Raw genomic sequence first — 20889 nt, 5'->3', positions numbered from 1 at the left:
TCCATTTTGTAGGGATTTTTTTTTCCTTCCTCCAGTGCAATACTCACGTGCGAGTGGTTGGGCTCCCGCCACGGGTAGGACGACTTGACGTGGTGCAGCGGGTCGAGCGCCGCGTGCCGCCGCCGCCCGTACAGCGCCACGCCCTCGCGCACCGCCTCCGACGCGTACGGCACGATGCTGTAGTTCCATACGTCCGCGAACCACGCCTGCGGGTCAGAACGGGTGTCGTAAATGGGTGCCCACTTGTGTAAAGTGTATGCTATTGAACATTTTTGTGTACACCATCAAGGTATTCAAAATGATTTCTGACTTTTGTGCAATTTGGATACTCGCATATTTGTTTTAGGATACAAAAAGAGTGGGTCGAAATTAGGAGCTGGTGAGTAAACTTAATATAACATTAAATGTACCTATTGCATTTTACGCTCCAATTCGTTTTTAAAAGGTGATTGAAAAACGCGGGTGTACCTGACTAGCCTCCAGGTCCATGGGGCAGGCGAGGAAGAGCCGTGGGCCGACGGTGACGTCACTGGAGGAGTGCGCCTCGAGGAAGGCGTTGAGCGCGGCCCACACGCCCGGCAGCCACTCCAGCACGGCCGCCAGCGCCGGCTCGCGCCGCCCCAACCGCAGCTCTAGCGAGAACAGCTTCCTCCGGAGGTACCTGCAACCAATTGGTTCGGTTGACATTGTGAATGTTATGAGGGAACTTACAACAATTGTATATCAATAAAAAAACACGATTAATTATTTTTCAGTAAGTTGTATAGATATGTAATGGAACCTCTTATGAAGTGTTTTATAAAGGCTTACCGAGCCAAGAATCCTTTGACGGGTTCCATGTGATTTGCAGTAAGTAGCCATCTGAAGTTGTGATGTAGTTGCAGGTTCGTCGTATTGCATGTTGCTTGGGACATTGTGCCTAGAATAGAACACAATAAATCAAAATTCTTATAGAGTAGGACCATCAAAAATAAGGGTTAGACATCTTAGTGTGGTGTTATAAAGTGATATGGCATGATGTGCAGCTATCTTATGTGTTGTGACGTCAGAAGCATACCAATGATAACGGGCATGTCGCGGTTATCCGGCGGCAGCAGCGCGGCGAAGGCGTCGCCGAGCGCGGAGGCGTGGTGCAGGTTGTCGAGCACGACGACGGACGGCAGCGCCGCCTCGTCGCCGCCCGCCGCCGCGCCGCACTGCTCCGCGATGTTCGCGAGGTACGCGCGCACCTCGTTGCATGACTTGCGGTCCACGCTATATCAAACACGCGCGTTATTATTCATTCTAGGGCTGGAGACCGCGGTTTACACGCATGCATTGTAATTATGACAAATAAGAAGCTCATCTCCGAATCAAATATCACACAGAATCTACCATATGATAAAACGTAATAAAGTACGTTTACCCGAACGGGTAACAAACACCAAGAGAAACTATCCATCTATTCAAATAAACTTGTATATATAATTCAGGATGGTATATTACAAAGTAGAATTATATCTTAGGCAAGTATAACACAATATTAATAATAAAACTATGTTATCTCTAAGGAGTTCATAATATATTGATCATGTAGTCGAGTCATCATACTTGAATTTAACAACATATTTTGTTTCGGATTCATCTAATTAGAGCCAAAGTCAATCATACCGGTTAATAGATAAAGGGTTCTTGGTAATTATGCAAGCCTATTAGATAAATTCGCTTCAATACGCAGCATTGGTTCAAACTCACTCACTATATACAACGTTATGACACTTCGAAGACAATATACAGGAGTTGTATTTGAGATTGCAATCGTAGCATTTGAATAAAATGCTTGTAAGAACATTTATTAATAAAAAAGAGTACAATGGGTAACAATAGACAATAGAAAGGCATATTTAAATCAATAATGTGAAATCTATTTGCCAGTACTAATTCACATTATTAAGACCATTTAACGGTTTCTATTGGAGTTACAACACAAGCAACTCAAAATCAAGGACGCGATGATTCGCTACAAATAACTAGTAAAATAAATCAATTATATTATTATACAACACAACGTACTTGAAAGTGGCCACCGCCTCAGCGGGATTTCCCCTCCGCTGCGTGCGCTGCACGTAGAACTCGGCGAGTTTCGCCGCTAAGTACGACTTCCCGGTGCCGCTCGGCCCGCACAGGATCACGCGCCGGTGTTCCGATAGCAGCGAAACGTATCTGACGCGGACATTGAGTATTATACGTTTGTGTATAATTTATATATATTAGGTACTTATTGAGTATTATACGTATGGTATATATTAAGTGGTTGCCTAGGTGCTAGCGAGGTCCCGGAATAAGAATTTTAAATGCGTGTTAAAATTGCCTATTTTACTATGCTTTCCAATGGTAGAATAATTGTTAAAATCGACATAGTAACTCTTTAGTTTATTTGTTTCAAACAAAGATACAAATCGTCCATTTTAATATTCTTTTATAGTGTAGCTATAAATATTGTGTGTAAAAATAAATTTTGGCTATTGGCAAGTTGAGTAAAAGTGAAAATTAATTGCCGCTATCCGAGTGTTACTTTTGATGTATCGGTTCGGTCGATTGAGGAACTGTTCAATTATAACACTTTACAAGCATAAAACACCGGATTAAAAAATATTAACTTGATTTATACATTCATTACAAATTTTAAATTTATCAATTAGGTAGATAATACCTGTGATTAATTAGTGTGCCCATATAAAAATACATTTAATATTTAAATAAAATACTCACCGATAAACAATGTTTTTTGGTATAAGGCTATCAAAGGCCAAACTTCCAACACCTTGCAAGCAAATGTACAGAGTATTCACAGTGCCTATTATGTATCCACAAGGGAGCAATTCAGGAAAGCCGATCTCAGGGCCTCGAGTGGCCTCTCCCAAGTGATACGACGTGATCGAGTCCGTATTGAGGCCGAGGTTTGTCCCCGGATCTATCCTTGACAGATAATCCTTGAATGTCTTTCGCACTATATAATCTAAGTTTTGCCATGTCGTTTTCCCAGAAATATACGTGTAAGCTATAGTAAACTCATTGCAGTTTATCGTCGAATCACTATTGTACACGTGTTTATAGGAATTGCTATGTGTCGACTTGTTACTCTTAAGGCTATTAGTGTTTGATTTATTTATAGATTGAGGGTAGTCTTGGGTTTCTATTTCTGGACTGTGATTCTGTGACATTCGCGGGGAATCGAAACTGGATTGTTTCTCAAAGTGATTGTTGTACGCGCTCGCCGACTGTTTTGCGTAAAATCTACATTCAGATTCTGTAAGCGTATCTTGAACTTCTTCGAAATATCTCTGGAATGTTTCCGGCTGTCCTAAATAAACCGCTATTGCTATTTTCTTCCCATCGGTGGTATCTCCTTGGCTGTCGGCTACGCCTGAAAACAAACATTATTTTGTATAGCGTCGATTCAATCTAATCGTGTTTGATAAGGAAAGTTTATTGTCCTACCGATATCTGAATAGCTTTCCCCGATCGCCAGTTCTCGTGTTTTCGGCGGAGGGAGAACACTGTTGATATCGTAATCTCCGCTCATTCTATCACCACTACTGAGTCCATTAGTAAATATATCACTGGAACCATTCAACGCTCCAAGCATTGTTTCGCCATTCTCGTTTAATTCGCACGCAGCATTGTTTCCATATATCGGTTCCACCATACTTGATTTTGGAGAACCTTTTTTATCTCTCGCCGGAGTGGATGTTATGCAGTTGAAATCGAGGTCTAACGGTTGTGAATGCATATCCATCGTGGCCTGTTCATCATAAAAAAAAATAAGCAAAATAAATAAATAATAATTTAAAAATAATATTTCATATCGGTTTAATTTACTTTGAGTATTATTATGTACAACTAACCTGATGCATTGTAGCTTGATCGGCAAGACTGAACCTTCTAGGATCCTCTACCGCCGAACCGCCAGTTCCTAAAGAACTTTGACTGCCCGCTAAAGATCTTGATGTTACTAGCCTCTGCAGACGCTCGTTGTTTTGTTTTAAGTTAAGCATCTCGTTCTGATATAGAAAAAGAAACAGTTTTAATTATTGTAAAATAGTTGAATTAAAATAAAGTACCCACAATTATGTTTATATAAGACACATACCCTCATTTTGATGACCGTATCTTTAAGACTTTCTAGTTGATGCGCCGAACTGAGAGCTTCTAATCGTATATCTGTTAATACTAAGTCTTTCTCTCGGAGTTGTCTCTTTAATTCATCCACTATCGATTGATCTTGCTTATCTGCAATAGAACATTTTTATCTTTAGAGTGTGAATTCCATTACTCGATCAAATAGTTATTACGGCAACTGTTATGTAAGTGATTATAGTAACGAAGTGCTATAAACTTTCACCGAAGCCGTTAAGTTCAAACTAGTTGATTAAGGCAACAAAGTCATGGTTCTTAACGACGTGAATACCTTTGGTTTGTTCTTCGGGTTTATCCGCGGGGCATGTCGTCTTGTCTTTTGAATTGTCGAGCGTTTCGTGGGAATGTTCCAGACTGTTCTCGTTGCTTCCTTCTCTAATTGTGTGTGGGTCGTCGTAGTGATGTGAGCCCGATGAACTGTCTTGCGACGACAATTGCCCCAGGGACGCATGCTTCGCCGTTTTCGAAATCTTTGCATTTCGCGAGAAAGCTTTTGTGAAAGATGATCTTAACTGTAAGAAACATATAATTTATGTGTTGCTGTTTAAACAAATTGAAAGCGAAGATAATTGATCATTAGTTAGTGTCAAAATGACTCAACAGATGATTTAATTAAATAAAACTCACCCAACCCTTCTTTTTATGTTTTTTATCGTGTGGTGCTGACGATCCACTACTCAGGCTGTTGATACTAGAAACACTATCAGTTGAAAGGTGTCTCGTAATCGCCCCGTTGCTTGCTTGCGCGAGACGTTGTGGGGACGATTGCTGAGTTTGTGATGGTGTGGGATCCTATAAGATAATAAATTTTGTTTTTTTTTTGTGGCTAATAATGACACCAATATAAGTATATTGCCACTACATCAAATGTTCATATTTTCTTCCAGATTGGACGACTGGTTTAAACCAAACAAGAAGACAAAGTTGCAATTTAAAATCAAGTCATGCTTCAATTTGCATGACTAAAATAGCACATACGTTCATATTTTGCTATTGTATTCACAGATACGTTACAAAACGGTTTCGCTCGTTAAACCGTTTCGATTGAGTTACAATCGGAGCGCAACGTTCCAGTGATATGGCCTTAACAGGATATCGTGTCATTTGAGCAACAACGTCTCCAATTCAGTATAAGAACATGTCGATTGATAGACAATATAATCACAGTTTCAACAGAACGGTCTATTTATTGACCGCTGTGGCAAGTTAAATTGAGCATAGCGTATTATCTTTTTTAACTGTTTCGAAATTCATGATTGTATCTAATGGTTGAATGAGCTTATCAAATTTTAATATCGATCTGTCAATATTTAAAACTAAGTTAACTGTACATAGAAAATGGTATATAAATAAATCGTCTCAGTGAATGCTACTTCATGTTATAATTAAAGCTCACTGCATTCCATTTAATTGTTTAATTACTATAACAGAATAATAGATACGCATTCTACTTTAAATAAACATTTACCTTGGGGCTAAATGGTCTGTTTCGCCCGCGAAGTATCCGAATCACATAGCATAAATTAAGTCGTTGCAATAATAATAGTGTTCAGAAATTAACACTAACAATCAATTACTATCTATGAAAATCACAACATTTCAAAAGGAACTAGTTCTGGTACACGAGATCCTTGTAGAATTTAAATTATTAAGAAGACATGAAAAACGCTTATTATATAATATTAGTACGCTTTGGTACGAAATTAAGTGGAATATAATATAAACGGAATTCGGTCAATTGATTTATTAGGAAAAATGTACTTTGATAAAGTTACACGTGTCCAAATAAAACTAATAACTATTATTATCACGCTGTCACCTAGCAGAGCCTATTATGAACATGATCTCATTGTAGGCACCGTGTCTGTTTAATGATGTCTTGCGCAACGATTGATAGTCGACCTACATATCGTCGTTAATTTAATCACGACCCATTACTTAATCCCTACTAATATCATAAATGCGAAAGTAACTCTGTCTGTCTGTCTGTCTGTTACACTTTCACGCCTAAACCACTGAACCGATTTTGATAAAATTTGGTATAAAGATAGAACTGAATTTAGGAAAGTACATAGGATACTTTTTATTGTGAAAAAAGGGTAGAAAGGGTTAAAAGAGGGGATGAAAGTTTGTATGAAAGTCCGTTATTGTCAAACCGATTTTGATGAAACTTGGTATGAAGATGGAACTAAACGTGGGAAAGAACAAACCATACTTTTGAATGTGAAGAAAATATTCCTTACCATGTCGCGCGATATGAGCGAATTCTACGCGGGCGAAGCCGCGGGCGAAAAGCTAGTTATGTATATTTGGTGAAGCCGTGTGTAACTACCCTCAATTAGAGTCTCAAATAGCATTGTGATAAGAAAAGTTTATCTTATTTAGATAAGATATTGCAATAGCAGATATTTTTTTACATTAAGGCAGCTCTCTAGTTATTGCACAATACAATTGCGCATTTAAAAAAACGACGAAAGCACTCAATTCGAGGCGTATTGTTTCATTATTTAAAATAGCGTGAGAAGAATACGAAAGTAATAATTTCTTACTATTTGTATAATTTAATAGAAAGTATTGTTAATTATAATACGTCTGATTTACCTTAACATTATAATATATTAATAATAAATACCTGGCCTGTAACATTGACTCCGTCCGCCCGAATGCCCATGGACTGCATGTGCGCTGTGGTCAGACCGGCTTGAATGGACTGCTTTCGAAGAAGCTCGATGGTTTGGCGAAGCTCCGTTAGTTCTGAGTCCTGAGCAAACATTTGGAGCGATATATAATACGACGCATTTGTTTAGTTAATAAATATATTATGTGAGCTCTTTATTGTTGATTTCAAAGTAAACCAAAAGAAGAAAATATTTTCTAATGTCAAAATTATTTGATACAAAAAGCGTCAGTACATTAAGCATCTATGTAGTTGGCATTTCCGTTTGATGTCATTTATTATTTAATAGCTCGAACGTAATTTGTATTCTCCTAATTAAATATGAATGTAACTAAACACTTCAGCCCGGTTTAGATAAGGCAAAATTAATTAATAGAGGGTACTTATCGTCGGAACAGGTGAATTTAATTAAAATAAGAAAAGCGGACACATACAAAGTTAATTAACCGCTTCTCGGTGAATAATACAACTTTTTACTAGCCACGTGTTTATATAAAGGCTCTGTATGGAAACGCGGAGCTTGTAACAAGTTTTGCTTATCTAGAATATAATTTCAAACCATCTTTCACTCACTTAACACAAGATTTACCGCGAGAGCTAAATCTGCTTAAATCAATGGATTTCAAAACTTGTTTAATTTGTACGCTTTCTCGAATCGAGGAAATTATCTAATCTTAATAATAATATTTCCACCTATTTAACTGAGATCGAAGCATGGGCTCATAAATATTGACGATAAATTGAACCAACATTATTCGTAGGATATTTTATACCTATGTAGCTGGGTCTATGAGTCGCCATTTTCTATGATATTAACATCTTATTGTAAGCGCAAATTTTCCTTCGACAGCCAGTCAAATTCATAAAAGGAAGTGAGAATTTATTACCTTTCTCTCTGCAGTCGCTGTCAACTGCTGTAGCCGTTGGGTCATATTCGAGAGGCTTTGCTCGAAGGCGGATACAACATGCGCCTAAAACAAAGAATTAAAACACATTATTTCTAATGAAAGACTAAATCGTCTTCAAATCGTCAGAAATAAATTTTAATAAGAGAATATAAAAATCGGTCCACACAGTCGAAAGTTGAGTTAAAAAAGAACACATCGACTTGATAACCTTCTTCCTTTTATTGAATTCGGTTGATAAGTTGAAAAATAATATGTAGATATTAAAACTATGGGAAACAAAAGACTGTTTATCATTGTCAGTTTCAGCCAGAACAACAAACTGGCAACATTTCAAAAGTTCGCAACATTGTATTTCGCTCATTGATTTGCTTTTTCTTTTTAACCTTTACTATGTTTGGTGTAAAACAAACAAATCTAATAGTAAAATGCAACGACTAGTTGTTTGCATTTATTATATTTCATGTAGGCGGCGGTCGTGTTCTCGCTTAGACAACACTAATTTGGACCACACAATAAGTGTTTTAAGAGAACAACTGTTTACAGTTCATTCCAAACATACATACACTTCACACACACTTCCTGGCTGTCAAGATAAACTAGCATAAGTGCATGTATTTCTTTTGTAATTGGAGATGACCACAAATAGATAGTTGATTCCAAGAGCTTTCATTGTTACAATAACGAGAGCGATGTTGGTTCATAAAGATCTAAATCACAGTATGCGGACACAGAACATTTCTCAATAGTTTTCAATACATGAGTGGCAATATAATTATGAATAAATTAGCATTCCACTTTCGAAGTAACAATACAACAAGAACTTATAGTAAATTTTGGTCATTTCACACAACACCATCGATTCTTTGAGTCTATTAAATATAATTTCCCTATTATTTTGAATAATTGGGTGAGTCACAAAGTGAAATTGTTTGTAGTCGTGTTTAAGTGAAGGTGGGTGCAGCTGGACAGAGGGTCCTTTTGTTTGCCACGCAACAGGAACGCACTCAGCGAAATTAAATTGGGGTTCAATGTCCGTGATGCCTATCAAAATATGATTCTATGTTAACCATTCGCCGCGTTAGAACAACGTGGACAAAAGTGAATTCTTAGTTTTTGTGAATAAGTAATTACAAGACTTTACTGAAGTATAACAAAACCATTTCATGAAAAATTTAAGTATATACTACTATTTACTTTAAACGTGACGTAATTAAGTAAAGAGGACAATGATTTTGTATCTAAGTAAAATTAAGTAAGTAAATTCATGTTCAGTCCATGTGTTCTATAAATAAGCTCTGTAATTAAAAGCAGTAAAAGTAATAAAAACAAATGCAGCACGAATTATACATACGTCTTAAGAACGCTGTTTTTTTACGTATCTGTAATCGATGGAGCATACGACTACATTCGACGTGTATGTGATGGTGAATTTAAATGTAGGCAACAGATGTCAGATACCAGAACGATCGTAAAGTTTTTGAATTACTAAGTAATAACGGACTCGTAACTTCACAAAAAGCGGGAATTTACAGCAATTTAATAAGCCATGAATGTTAAAATACAACTATTTCCCTATTAAGGCGATTCACCTGTTGGTCTGCATGAAGTTAAGCCAATTATTGTGGTTGACAGCCATTGATAGATCAGCGTAACACCTTTTGCGTGTGCCACTAACAATAGTAAAAACATGTTCTTCTACACCTGTGAGTTTTACTAAATAGGTTTAAAGTAACTTGTTTCTTCCATCTAACGTTAAATTATTCTTATCTTGGAAACACACTAATGCAAATGAGGGCCTCCTCCTTAGAAAAAACTAAGTATTTTTAACCGTTAATTTAAAAAATATATTTTTAATTTACTGCTCATTTAACTATTTTATATTATTTGGCTGGCTGGCGAATTAAGCAGATTTTTGGACAATTTAGAATATTTTGAACACTACCTAACTCGTTATAAACCAAAAAATAGGTAAACGAGAAGTTAACATGCAATGTTTTCGTTTATTAGCAATCACTTTGATTCAACCCGTGGTAAAGGTAAACGTATTAAAATAAGTATATGGTTTACGGTACCTAATATTAATTAAAAATACCTTGGTAACAAATTGCTTTATCTGAATTTAATCTGAAGATATCATCCAAGACTATTTAGGCGCAATAAGTTTTATCTTTTCTTAGAAGTAAAAGGTAACAAAGAAAGGTGAAACAATTAAGTAATACATTAAGCGAGCTCGTTTGGAGTACAATGCCCTCAAAGCTGTGTGGACGTCACGCACGTGTCTTTACTTACATTAGATAATGAAATTGTATTTCTATTACATAATACCATCATTTCATATTTTCATAAACGTAGGAGCAATTTAGTAGTCACTGTAAAACAACATAGGTTCAGTTGTGAGAAATTATTTTTATGGTATGAAAGTTGATGCTAAATAGAATTGAATAAAAAATGTGTCTGTTCTACGTTTGCCCTTTTCGTGCAAAATATGACTGCATATTTTAGTTCTTTGTGTTGATTTAAATAAAGACATATTTTAATTTTACATAAACGGTACATTATATTTAAAAAAACAAACCTTTTACGAATGTGCCGTTTTTGGATCCCCTTGATTAAAAAAATCCTAAAAACATATTTCAAATAATCTCTTATATATAAAATTCTCGTGTCACAATGTTAGTCTCTATACTCCTCCGAAACGGCTTGACCGATTCCTCTGAAATTTGGTAAGCATATTGGGTAGGTCTGAGAATCGGCTAACATCTATTTTTCATACCACTAAACGATAAGAGTAAGGCAGAACAGCGTTTGCCGGGTGCAGCTAGTTTATTTATATATTCATCAATAACATCGATCACTCCAAAAACATACCTATTAAGTATTTAAGATAAACGTAAAGGTAAAGGTAAGGTTGAACCTCATACATTCAGACCAACCGAATGTTAAAGAATCAAGTGTAGGTAGAATAATAACTGTAGCACTAGTTTGAAATAACGCACCCATAAAACAAGTTAAGCTGTAAGGCAAACGCGGATGCGAGTTAGTAAGAAAGTGTGTCGATGTAGCACATTAGTGACCAAGGGATACTATTATATAGATAAATATACGATCACAGTGATTTATAATTAATTAACGTATGCCAAAAATTTCAAGGAGCTTATAATCTGCTTCTTTACAATGCTATTGCTTTGGTATTTGAATATGCTTTGTATCATGAGAAGCCGTTAGAAATATAACAATACGTCATCTTATTAAACCGAGTATATAGGGTGGGTGTCAAGTACTCTAATGTGCATTACATTACATATAACATTTCGCGTATTGCATAAAACTTTTCAGAAAGTAGGCGAATAAACGAGATCAAATTTGTCAGACCATTTTGCGTGTATTGCGTGTCGAAGAATATTGATTATAAGAATATTTATTTCGTCAAATCTAGGAACTATTATAGCCGTATAAGAAAATCCATTAGGCAAAATTATGTCAAAATTATACAAATTGATACATATATTTCACTTTAATGATATTTATTAAATTATTGGCATTCGATGGAAATATAATTCCGGAATTGCCCAAGTCACACCGGTTTTGTTATCGTGGGAAGATGAAATTTTACTCGAAAAAAGAAATGAATGAAAGATTTTTCAAATCTTGGACACGTGAATAATAAATAATTGCCGTTTTGGCAGTCAGGTAAGATTTTTTGTGAGAACTCTACAGTTTTTGTGACGTTATTATATTGCTGCATGGTGCACCTGTTCACTAAGGGCATATTGACCTCTAAATATATTAAAAGACGAGTAAAAAGTTCCGTAGGACTTTTACCCGGATTCATGAGAAAAATTGAAAATAGTAGATGGTTTGTTAATTTTATAATCTAAAATTGCAGGTGAAATAACAGTCGAAGTATTTATAATTTTATATCATCAAGTTTTTATTTCCACCTGTTGCTATTTATTCGCTTCAACTGAATCAATTATATTTTTTCTAACGGAAGTCAATTACCTTGTACAAATTCCAGTTTAGTATAACAGGTGTAAGCTACAAAAACTTGACATACCTATTATTGACCGACTGTTTCAAGATGTTTTCAATGCATTCAAATAAAATAGAAAATGTGTAAATATCCATACATTTTCTTCGATTTTTTTTTATATTATTAGAGATAAACGGTTTCTTACTTAATATATAATATACATATATGTTTATACGAATAAGATGAAGTTTCTAACATTGTAGTTATATCTGTAGGGAGCAATAACTAATCTTCGGCTATACTATTTTTTCACTAACAGAGCGCTTACACTATTCAGGCGTGACATATGCAATTTTTTCTTGTCACGGGTAAAACCGGTCGAAGTCAGCACAAGCACAAACACAAACAAACTATATAATACTACTATTATATAGTTTGTTTATATGTATATTAATTACAGAGCAAATTTTCCAATAACTATGCATTTATCTTTCTATGCGGTTTTATTAATTATCGCTAATGAAATTGAAGCGAACATTGTCTTCAAAAGCATGTTCTTACGTAAATACGATTGACGCTGTGCCAAGAAGGGAGGAGTAGAGTAAATTAAAACTTATATTAAATACTTACATCTTCTAAGATTGGACAGCTTTTATATCGCGATTTCTTTATAGCTAATTCCCACCAAGGAACTGGAGGTTTGGATCGAAGAATAGTTTGGCAGCCTATTTTTGAATCTTGTGACTCATATAGGGTGCCTAATGGCCTGGAAATTGCCGTTGATTCTCGCTCATCATCTGCTGGTATTCCAGTTATACATTCACAACATTTGTGTGGTCTTTTCATAAGTGGTTGGGGTTTGAAATCTGCACTAAAGGAATGCCTGTAACTCAGTCTTTTTGAGAAACCGTTTGTCTCACTAATTGAACGCCTGAAGCCGTTTCTGTTTTGTAAAGGCATTTTTGGAATTTTTTGGACGTCATTTATAATATTAGAGCTATCATTTAAATCTGATACATCCGCACAAAGAGGAGTATTTGGTTCCGAATGATATCCCATTTTGTTTCTATTTAAACTACCATAAAATAAATTTTCCTTAACAACAGGCTGTTTAAGATCTATAAACTTTGGTCTTCTCATATTTAACGTAGCATATTTTTGGGGTGATTTATGGAATCTTGATTTATTTGGCAATTCTTTTAATACGTCTTCAGTATCTGTAGATGGTATTGTCGAATTATCGCTGTAACTAGATATAGGTCTGTCGTTATCGGTGAGATATGACGATGACTCGGAGCAGTTATCGCGATCACTATTTCGCTTTCTATAGTCAACAGAAGATCCCGTAGTGTCTGTGCGCACGGAATGTTGTTCCACAACGTCCTGGTTTGCTATGTTAGTTTCATACGAATGACGATCGCCGTTATTCACCATTGCCACGATGAGTTTTTCATCTTTGTCGAGTTCAGATTCTCTTGACAGTTCTAAACTTTTTATTCTTCGTCGCGGTTTTGTATTGATAGAATCATAATTAACTTCTTGCCTTTCAGTTGCATGTTTAACAGGAGAGTTACAAATAGATTGTGGAGGAGTTACTTTGGCATAAATAGGTTCGGTAAAGCTAATTCTGGAAGGTTTGTTCACAACATTTTGATTTTCAGTTGTTACATACTGTACTCCACAACTGCTCTCTAAAAAGTTATTTTTAGGGGTTCTTTGTAGTGTAAAATACTCGGAATGCCTTTGAGGTAGATTGGCTATGTGATTTGGTTCAACCAGGTTTCTTATCTTGATTCGACTCCTCGGTGCCCGAATTGTAGCGAATCCATCATGAATAGGAGATCCACAGTACGTTGGCGATGTAGTTACCGCCATGTCGAAATTTTATTTAAATTTGACACTTATCACACAATTTAGGTTGAAAGTAATTTTCCAAACTATGTGCAAACATATTGATTCTGTTGGATTGAAAAAATGCATAATTTTTAAGCGATATTTGGTACACATCTAAATCTACATCTATAAAGTAATATTTTGCGTCATGTATATATCAGACAAGTCATAATGGAAGATACCTAGGTACTTAAGAAACCTTAAGAACTAGTATTAATAATGATAGTATATGTCCGTGAGAGCACTTAAAGATATTATGGTAAAAAGTTTCAAAGGGTTTGTCGAGTGTTATAAAGTCAAGTGATTAGAAACCACTCTTTACGAAACTTATTTTTAGCTTGTTCTATGAAATCATGCATCGTACTTCAGACATGACGAAGAACACTGCTATTAAACTATTTAGAGATCCATTAGATCTTAACCACGCCTGCATTAAGGCTTGGGGAAGCTGTAAAAAGATACTAAGTAGTAAATGTACCATATAAAATTACTAAACCTACTGAATTACTCGTATACTTGAGAGGGTTCCTATATAACTCAACAGCTGTATTGGTATACTGATTAAACTCATAAAACAATCTTGATTAACACCTTTATAACATCAGATACTTTCTAATTCAAAGCTAGTCACGAGGCACCTGTTCCGAATATGTGTGAGTGAGCAAAATAATTGTAATAATCTTTATCTTGTATCAGCTGTCGCTAATTTCTAAGAGCGCATGGTTGGTTCATAATGATGACTGCATCCGGTGTACATGTAATTATAAACTTTAAACAATAAATGGTTTATATATAATGGAGTGGGAAATAATATGACTATACGCTTACAAATAATTATTATATGTGTTTTTATATATTGCTGATATAAATTAATTTGTTGATCAAATGTAAACAAAGAAGTTCGTATTCTTATGTTTGTGCAATCGTATCTTTAGATTCGTTTTGAACAATTGATTTGAATACTATAAACGGATTTGATTTTTATCTATTCTTATATATGATAAATAACCTTACTTTTATAGATATTGATTACAAGTAATGAGTAATATTAAAATTATCTTTACAAAGAATATTCAATGTAAATAAAAATTATATTGCTATTCCAGAGATTTTCTTTGTCTACATAAAGTGACGTTATAATTTAGTGTTTAATTGGTACCCACTGTGAATTGCAGACTTAAACGAGAATTTAGACATGCAGATTTATTGTAATGTTTATCTAATGTTGTTATTACGAAACTATAATAACTTTACCTGCTATAACTAAATTCGATATCGGATAATGATACCTTAACTTCGAGCAATCGGCCTAAAGGGCATAGCAGATAAATTGAATCACATTTTAAATTATTTCATATTATTGTCCGTCGGTTTGGTTATACTCTAAGCAATTATTTGAAAATTAACTCAGCCTATTTGAATACCAGAAACATTTAAAATTTGCTACTTTATTTTTTAGAATCAACTGCACGTTTTGTAATTTAAATGAATAAATAATAAGTATTCGTAGAAGACATGACTAACGCCGTTTTATGTATTCTAAATATGCTTACTTGGTTCGTAGGGTCTAAGAATGACTATAACAGTCGTTGTGAATATTAATCTTTATTCAACGAACAACATTTAAAATAATACCAAAATGATCAAATTCCTATATTGAAATATTTATTGAACTTGAAGTGAAATGGTATTAATAGGTCATAATAATTAATTCCATTATTTGATGAAATTATGCCTCCTTAATATTCAAACAGAGCATTCAATCATTATTCGGGTCAAATAATTAATCATGGGACAGACGAGTGCTTGCATTAAACTAACTGTGCCAAGACCGAGGGGAGTTCAAGCCCTTGCACTCAGTGTCTCAAAGTATTGCTATTATTATAACACAACTTTCTTCATATGACTGACATTTGAAATATTATAAGTAAATCATTTTGTCATTATGATTAATTTGTACGTTTTATATTAAAAAGTAATATCAAACAAATTTTTATAAATGACTAATGAAATTATTGGATAATTTTTAAACCATCAATTGGAAGAACTAATAATTATAGAAAAGTAACATTTTACATTTATGCATAAAAGTTGCATTTATGTTTTTATGTTTGATACACCAATCTTTGAGAACCCTAGAAGGAACAGTGAAAAATTGAATAGTTGTATGGCTATCTCACTCTGACTAATGTAGGGTTATGCCTGTAATTTCGTATCAACGACCTGTGCTCCGACTCTTGGAAGAGATGTAGTGACTGTGCAGTGTACACCTCTAGTCACAATCAATACTCTAGTTTCATTCCATTTCTATTATATGTAATAAATAAAGCTGTTTATAAATCTTATATTCATATAAATCTTTAATTGCAATCCATAAGTAAACACTGAAATCACATCAATAAACATGATTTACGTGACGGATATAATGTTATTGTAATTTATGTATCTCCTTGTATTAACCGCTGTAAGAGACGCGATAACTGCTAACTCTGTTGAATTGTGTCAATATTATTTTATTACTTATACGGTATTTACTTATAATAAATATACATATGTATGCATGTCATGTCATATGTGTATAATATAAACTACAATTAAGAAATGAAATTGACGTGCATGGTGCAGTGTGTCTTAGAAAGTTACTTACACAAAAACCTATTGTAAACAGATCATAACCCTAACGGTATTTATATGTAGGTACCGAGTACCACATATACTGTTTGGGAATCGATTGTTTAGCGAAGCGGTAATGACTGAATGCATCGAGATGAAAATACTAACAGCGTGCCAGAAAGTGATATTGAGGACAATGCTTTGTTGTTTAAATAATAAGTACATATTTCTATGTTGATACATAAAATAAAATCAGATCATTTTTTATTTGATAAAAACTATGCAGAGAATGTTTATGAACATTACCAAGTTTCGCTTTTACCCGTCCATATGATATAGGTACGAATCAAATGTAGAAAGCATTGATACTATTTGACGGGATCGAATTGCGTGTCTAGAAAGTAACTACCCGCTTCGCAAACAGGTTTTTGAACGTATCAATACTTTGGGTGTAGTTTTAAAATTCACATGAATATTTTTTATTTATTGAAAGCTATTATACATTTAATACACTTGTTATGGGAAATAAGTAAATTCCAACCATAGGTAGGTACATACAGCAATGATTACGTAGTCTCTACATATGTGGATTACTCATTATAGTATGAACGTAAATCAACATTCTGCGCAAAAAATAATATTGTTAATTTAAAAGCAACTTGATTGGAGGCAGGATATATGTACTTAAGTGGTGTAATCACTAAATTTTACATCCAACAGATATATTTTCATACGCCTGTTTCCTAAATATGCACACTGAAACGTAATACTTCATGTCATACATGCCTGCTACATCTATCTTATCACATGGGTGAAGACAGACAAAAGCAAGGAAGTTAGAAGTTGTAATGTTCTGTTGGTCCTTATTACAATGCGAATATGTAAAACGAAGAAATAATGTAGAACAAGTTTTGAGAATAGAGGTTCGAATGCCGCATCTGTCGTGCACATGGCCCGCAGCAAGACTCGGAGCATAACGTAACCAGAAGATATTTGATATGAAAGAGAGGTACATGTAACGGCGTCATCTGTTTAAACTTTATTTTGAAAATGCGGTCAAGGAGTTTAAATAAGATCACATTAAACAAAAGACGGAAAACAGATAAGGTATTCTTATCGATATATTTCCGTAGGTACCTGTGTTATTATTTAGGGCACATTTCTACAATTATTTGTATTGATTACTACGCCCAATTGCATGATAAAAAACAACGAAATCCATGCATACGCAAATAAATAAATTAACAGAATAAATTCATGGGTTAATCTTCTTGAATACTGCGTGGGCCAGGCGTAGTTATCGCGGATCTGTTTGTCATATATGCTTGGCAGAATTTATAAAGGAACCCGTTTAACCTCTGGCCTCTACGTCTATTGTTATGCTAATCATGAACAACCGATCTACTGTGACGAATTGATATTCTATATATTTGCAACTTTATATTCAGCAAACCAAATTTAACAACTGGAGTTAGTAAAAAATGTCGCAAAAATTTAACAACTCGATTATAAATGTTTAAGCTTAAGATAACAATAGCTTATCTTGATGATTAAGCCGGGCAAAGGATAAGAAAATACTTTTTAACTATTATTTTGGGCCTGTGACGGCTTTATCAGGGCATTGAAAGATATTTTTATTGTAACTGTTTGAACTAGCATATTCGATACAAAAAGCGATAATATACAACTAATCAATAAGCAAAAAGTGTAACTAAATTCTGATCCGAGCTTATCCTACTTAATGAGACTGGGATCAGCGCTTCCTGAATAGATACAAGCCATACTTGTAGAGCTTCCTTCCTCCCCACTTTTATGTAGGATAATAGCGGTTGAACCACTTACGGATGTTTCCACCTAATCGCATGTTTACTTCAAAACCAGTTGGTACACTTCATAAGGGCTTTCTGAGAATATGCGTGCTGTTAATTTTTAAAAATCATTTTTAAGTCTGTTTGATTGTGCGTAAACTTCTTGTTATTTCAGTGTACACGTCATGTTGATATTATGATTTATTTTAACTTCAGAAAGAACTGACTTATTACAAAATAGGTAGGTTAAAATAACAGTGCTCATCAAAATTCATATCGACAAGTAACAGGCAAAAAAAAAGTAATAATATTATAATTTTTGGAAGGTCATACTGTAAAGTGGTTTCTGTCAAGGCCGATGTCGACGGTTGCTGATGACGTAAACTATCAACGGGTTTAAGATTATTACGTATTCATTGATAACTTTGCGAGATCATTAATGTCAAAGTAAAAAAAACACGCTTACATACTCCCGCATTTTAATGAATAAATGTATATTTTAAGTGTTTGCTAGTTTTAACGTATTGGCTAAGAAATAGAGTATTAATAATAGGGTGTAGGATTGCAATTTAAGTTTAATATAACGGTGCATTGTGTATCACTTCATACATAAATACCATGGCTGTTGATGCTCAGAATCAAACAATGAAATATCACCCGCATGGTTAAACAATGTTAAGAGGTTCTAGCATTCACTTCGCTAGAAGTAAATTTTATTTAACTTCATTGCCTACGAATAAAAATATTTATACGCATTACAGCGCAAATTGCAATAAACTTGTGAGTTATATAAGAAATTATTTAGGCAAAAAATTGTTCACTTGATTACCTAAAAGCTAATTTCAAAATAACACAAGTGATAATTTTAATGTGTTTAATTATAGCAATGATATTTATTTATTTGATTTCAATTTTAATAATTGGTTAGGTCTGCAAATGAAACCGACAAAATTTGTCTAGCATATAATAATTTATAAAAAACAAGTATAAACATTTCTGCAACGGATGCTAATAAATATTATAGTTCACTTGGATTGTGATTACGCTGATGTAGGCTAATTTTGTAGAAAATAATACGTAATTCTCAATCATAAATCGTAGAACGATTACATTGTATAGAATAAAACTTTGGTCTCATAGGTAAGATTATTTATGTATCCATTTTATTTTTGTCCCATTCTTTATGCTATTTACATTAACACGATTAAATTTTGTTTTTATTATTGTTTGTTCTGCACTACTGTATGCAAGTGAAGGTTCAAATAATTTTATATACATTTTACGAGTTCGTTGTCTCGCTTCTGTAAACAATTGAACACGTTTTTTGTTTCCTATAAAAGGATTTCGTTTCGTAACTCTACAAAGAACAAATGTAATGGTTACACCTATAAATACCGTTGTAATATATGAAACCGTGGTAATGTTGATATCTTTGAATATTACTGAAGCACACTCTTTTATTTATTTATAGGTATATTAATTTGTTTCCTATCCATTAAGATCGCTACATAATTATAATACGATTTGAACGACTAAGCAATTGTTCATAAACAATTTCACGTTACATTGACTTCCTTATGAACATGAACTAAATTTACTAGGCTATTTAGTTTATTGAACGAATAAATAAAACGAACTCTACATGTATCTGGCCAGTCTCCATATGAATTAACCTCAATTGAGTGAGCTGTGGAGGCGCTTGTCTGATTGAAGATACTGCAGACTGCCAGCGAATATCGTTTTGTCTTTACTCTTCAAGCGAATGATATGATATGAATTATGGCATTGGATAAAACGTTGGTATAGCTTTAAAGTATAAACTTATATCAAAAAACTTACATTTTATTTTATAACATTACCGATTACAATTTTGCATTTCTTGGAAAGTTTCTAAAAACGAATAAATGAAAAAGATCAGTAAATGAAATAACCAACTATAGTCAATTCAAATTATTGTATACGTATTTATATACCTATCTGTATATAGAGCTAATAACAATTAAATTTTCAAGCTGGTAGCTATGTACAGCTACGTTGCGAGATATTTTTTTTCACAAATGCATACAATTTAATTTGATATTCACTATATACTATGAAGGTTTTGTGTATATAAAACAAACACGGAAGTATGAATCTTTAAATCGTTACCATGCAGTTGATTCTTTTAAGATATGTAATTAAAATATTTATGTTTTAATTTGTAGAAACCAAAACGAGAGGCCATCATAAACTCGGCACTAAAACACATCAAACAAGATTAATATCAAAGGGTTGCCACGAATAAAATTCTATTCAGGCATAAACATATTATTTTAGAAGCTTGATGTTTGGTATTTATTGTTTATATTATCTGTCTGTTAAATTTTCGCAAATTAACAAGTTTCACGGCGATGGACCTCGGTCGCCGTGGCCAAATGTGTAAAGTAGTTGATATAAACAATGACAATAGTGATTTCTCTTCAAAAAGTTAGCTAACAATAACCTTCTCCGTCACTTTCATCACAATGACATTCAAAGAATAAAACGCACAAGTGAATAAGACCCGAGCAATATACCTTCTAGAGGGTTTAAAAATATCATTAAAAAAGGGGATGCAGTTACCTGCTCTAAATTCTCACACAACGTTAGTGCTACCCTTAACCATTTTTAGACAATATTTACGATAGGTTTGTTGAAATTTATAATTTTCAGTACATATTTTTATTATATATCCTTTAATTATTATTAATTGTTATTAACAGGTACGATTAAATGAGGACTGTCAAACGAGACTAAATTCAAATCTTCCATTAGACCATATACGATAATATTTGTATTTAAAAAAGTCATGCATTGATT

The 20889-nt window shown here is 34.0% G+C and overlaps 1 protein-coding gene across 8 annotated transcripts in view; it reads right to left on the bottom strand.

The window, feature by feature from the left end:
• LOC119830520 (protein sickie) overlaps nt 1-20889 on the bottom strand; it is a 125307-nt gene that overhangs the window by 2598 nt on the left and 101820 nt on the right. For all 8 annotated transcript variants that reach the window (XM_038353569.1, XM_038353570.1, XM_038353571.1 and 5 more), the window contains 13 exons: nt 7744-7827; nt 6812-6940; nt 4807-4971; nt 4451-4691; nt 4133-4272; nt 3888-4043; nt 3481-3784; nt 2752-3406; nt 2053-2202; nt 1058-1254; nt 811-919; nt 469-661; nt 48-206 (listed from right to left, as the gene is read on the bottom strand). In XM_038353569.1, coding sequence (XP_038209497.1) covers nt 48-206; nt 469-661; nt 811-919; nt 1058-1254; nt 2053-2202; nt 2752-3406; nt 3481-3784; nt 3888-4043; nt 4133-4272; nt 4451-4691; nt 4807-4971; nt 6812-6940; nt 7744-7827 — 2682 coding nt within the window. The remainder of the gene's footprint in view (nt 1-47; nt 207-468; nt 662-810; nt 920-1057; nt 1255-2052; nt 2203-2751; nt 3407-3480; nt 3785-3887; nt 4044-4132; nt 4273-4450; nt 4692-4806; nt 4972-6811; nt 6941-7743; nt 7828-20889) is intronic.

The sequence above is a fragment of the Zerene cesonia genome, chromosome 11 (genome assembly GCF_012273895.1).
Source record: "Zerene cesonia ecotype Mississippi chromosome 11, Zerene_cesonia_1.1, whole genome shotgun sequence".
In the NCBI taxonomy this organism is placed as follows: domain Eukaryota; kingdom Metazoa; phylum Arthropoda; class Insecta; order Lepidoptera; family Pieridae; genus Zerene; species Zerene cesonia.
This window is presented reverse-complemented; position numbering and strand designations above follow the sequence as displayed.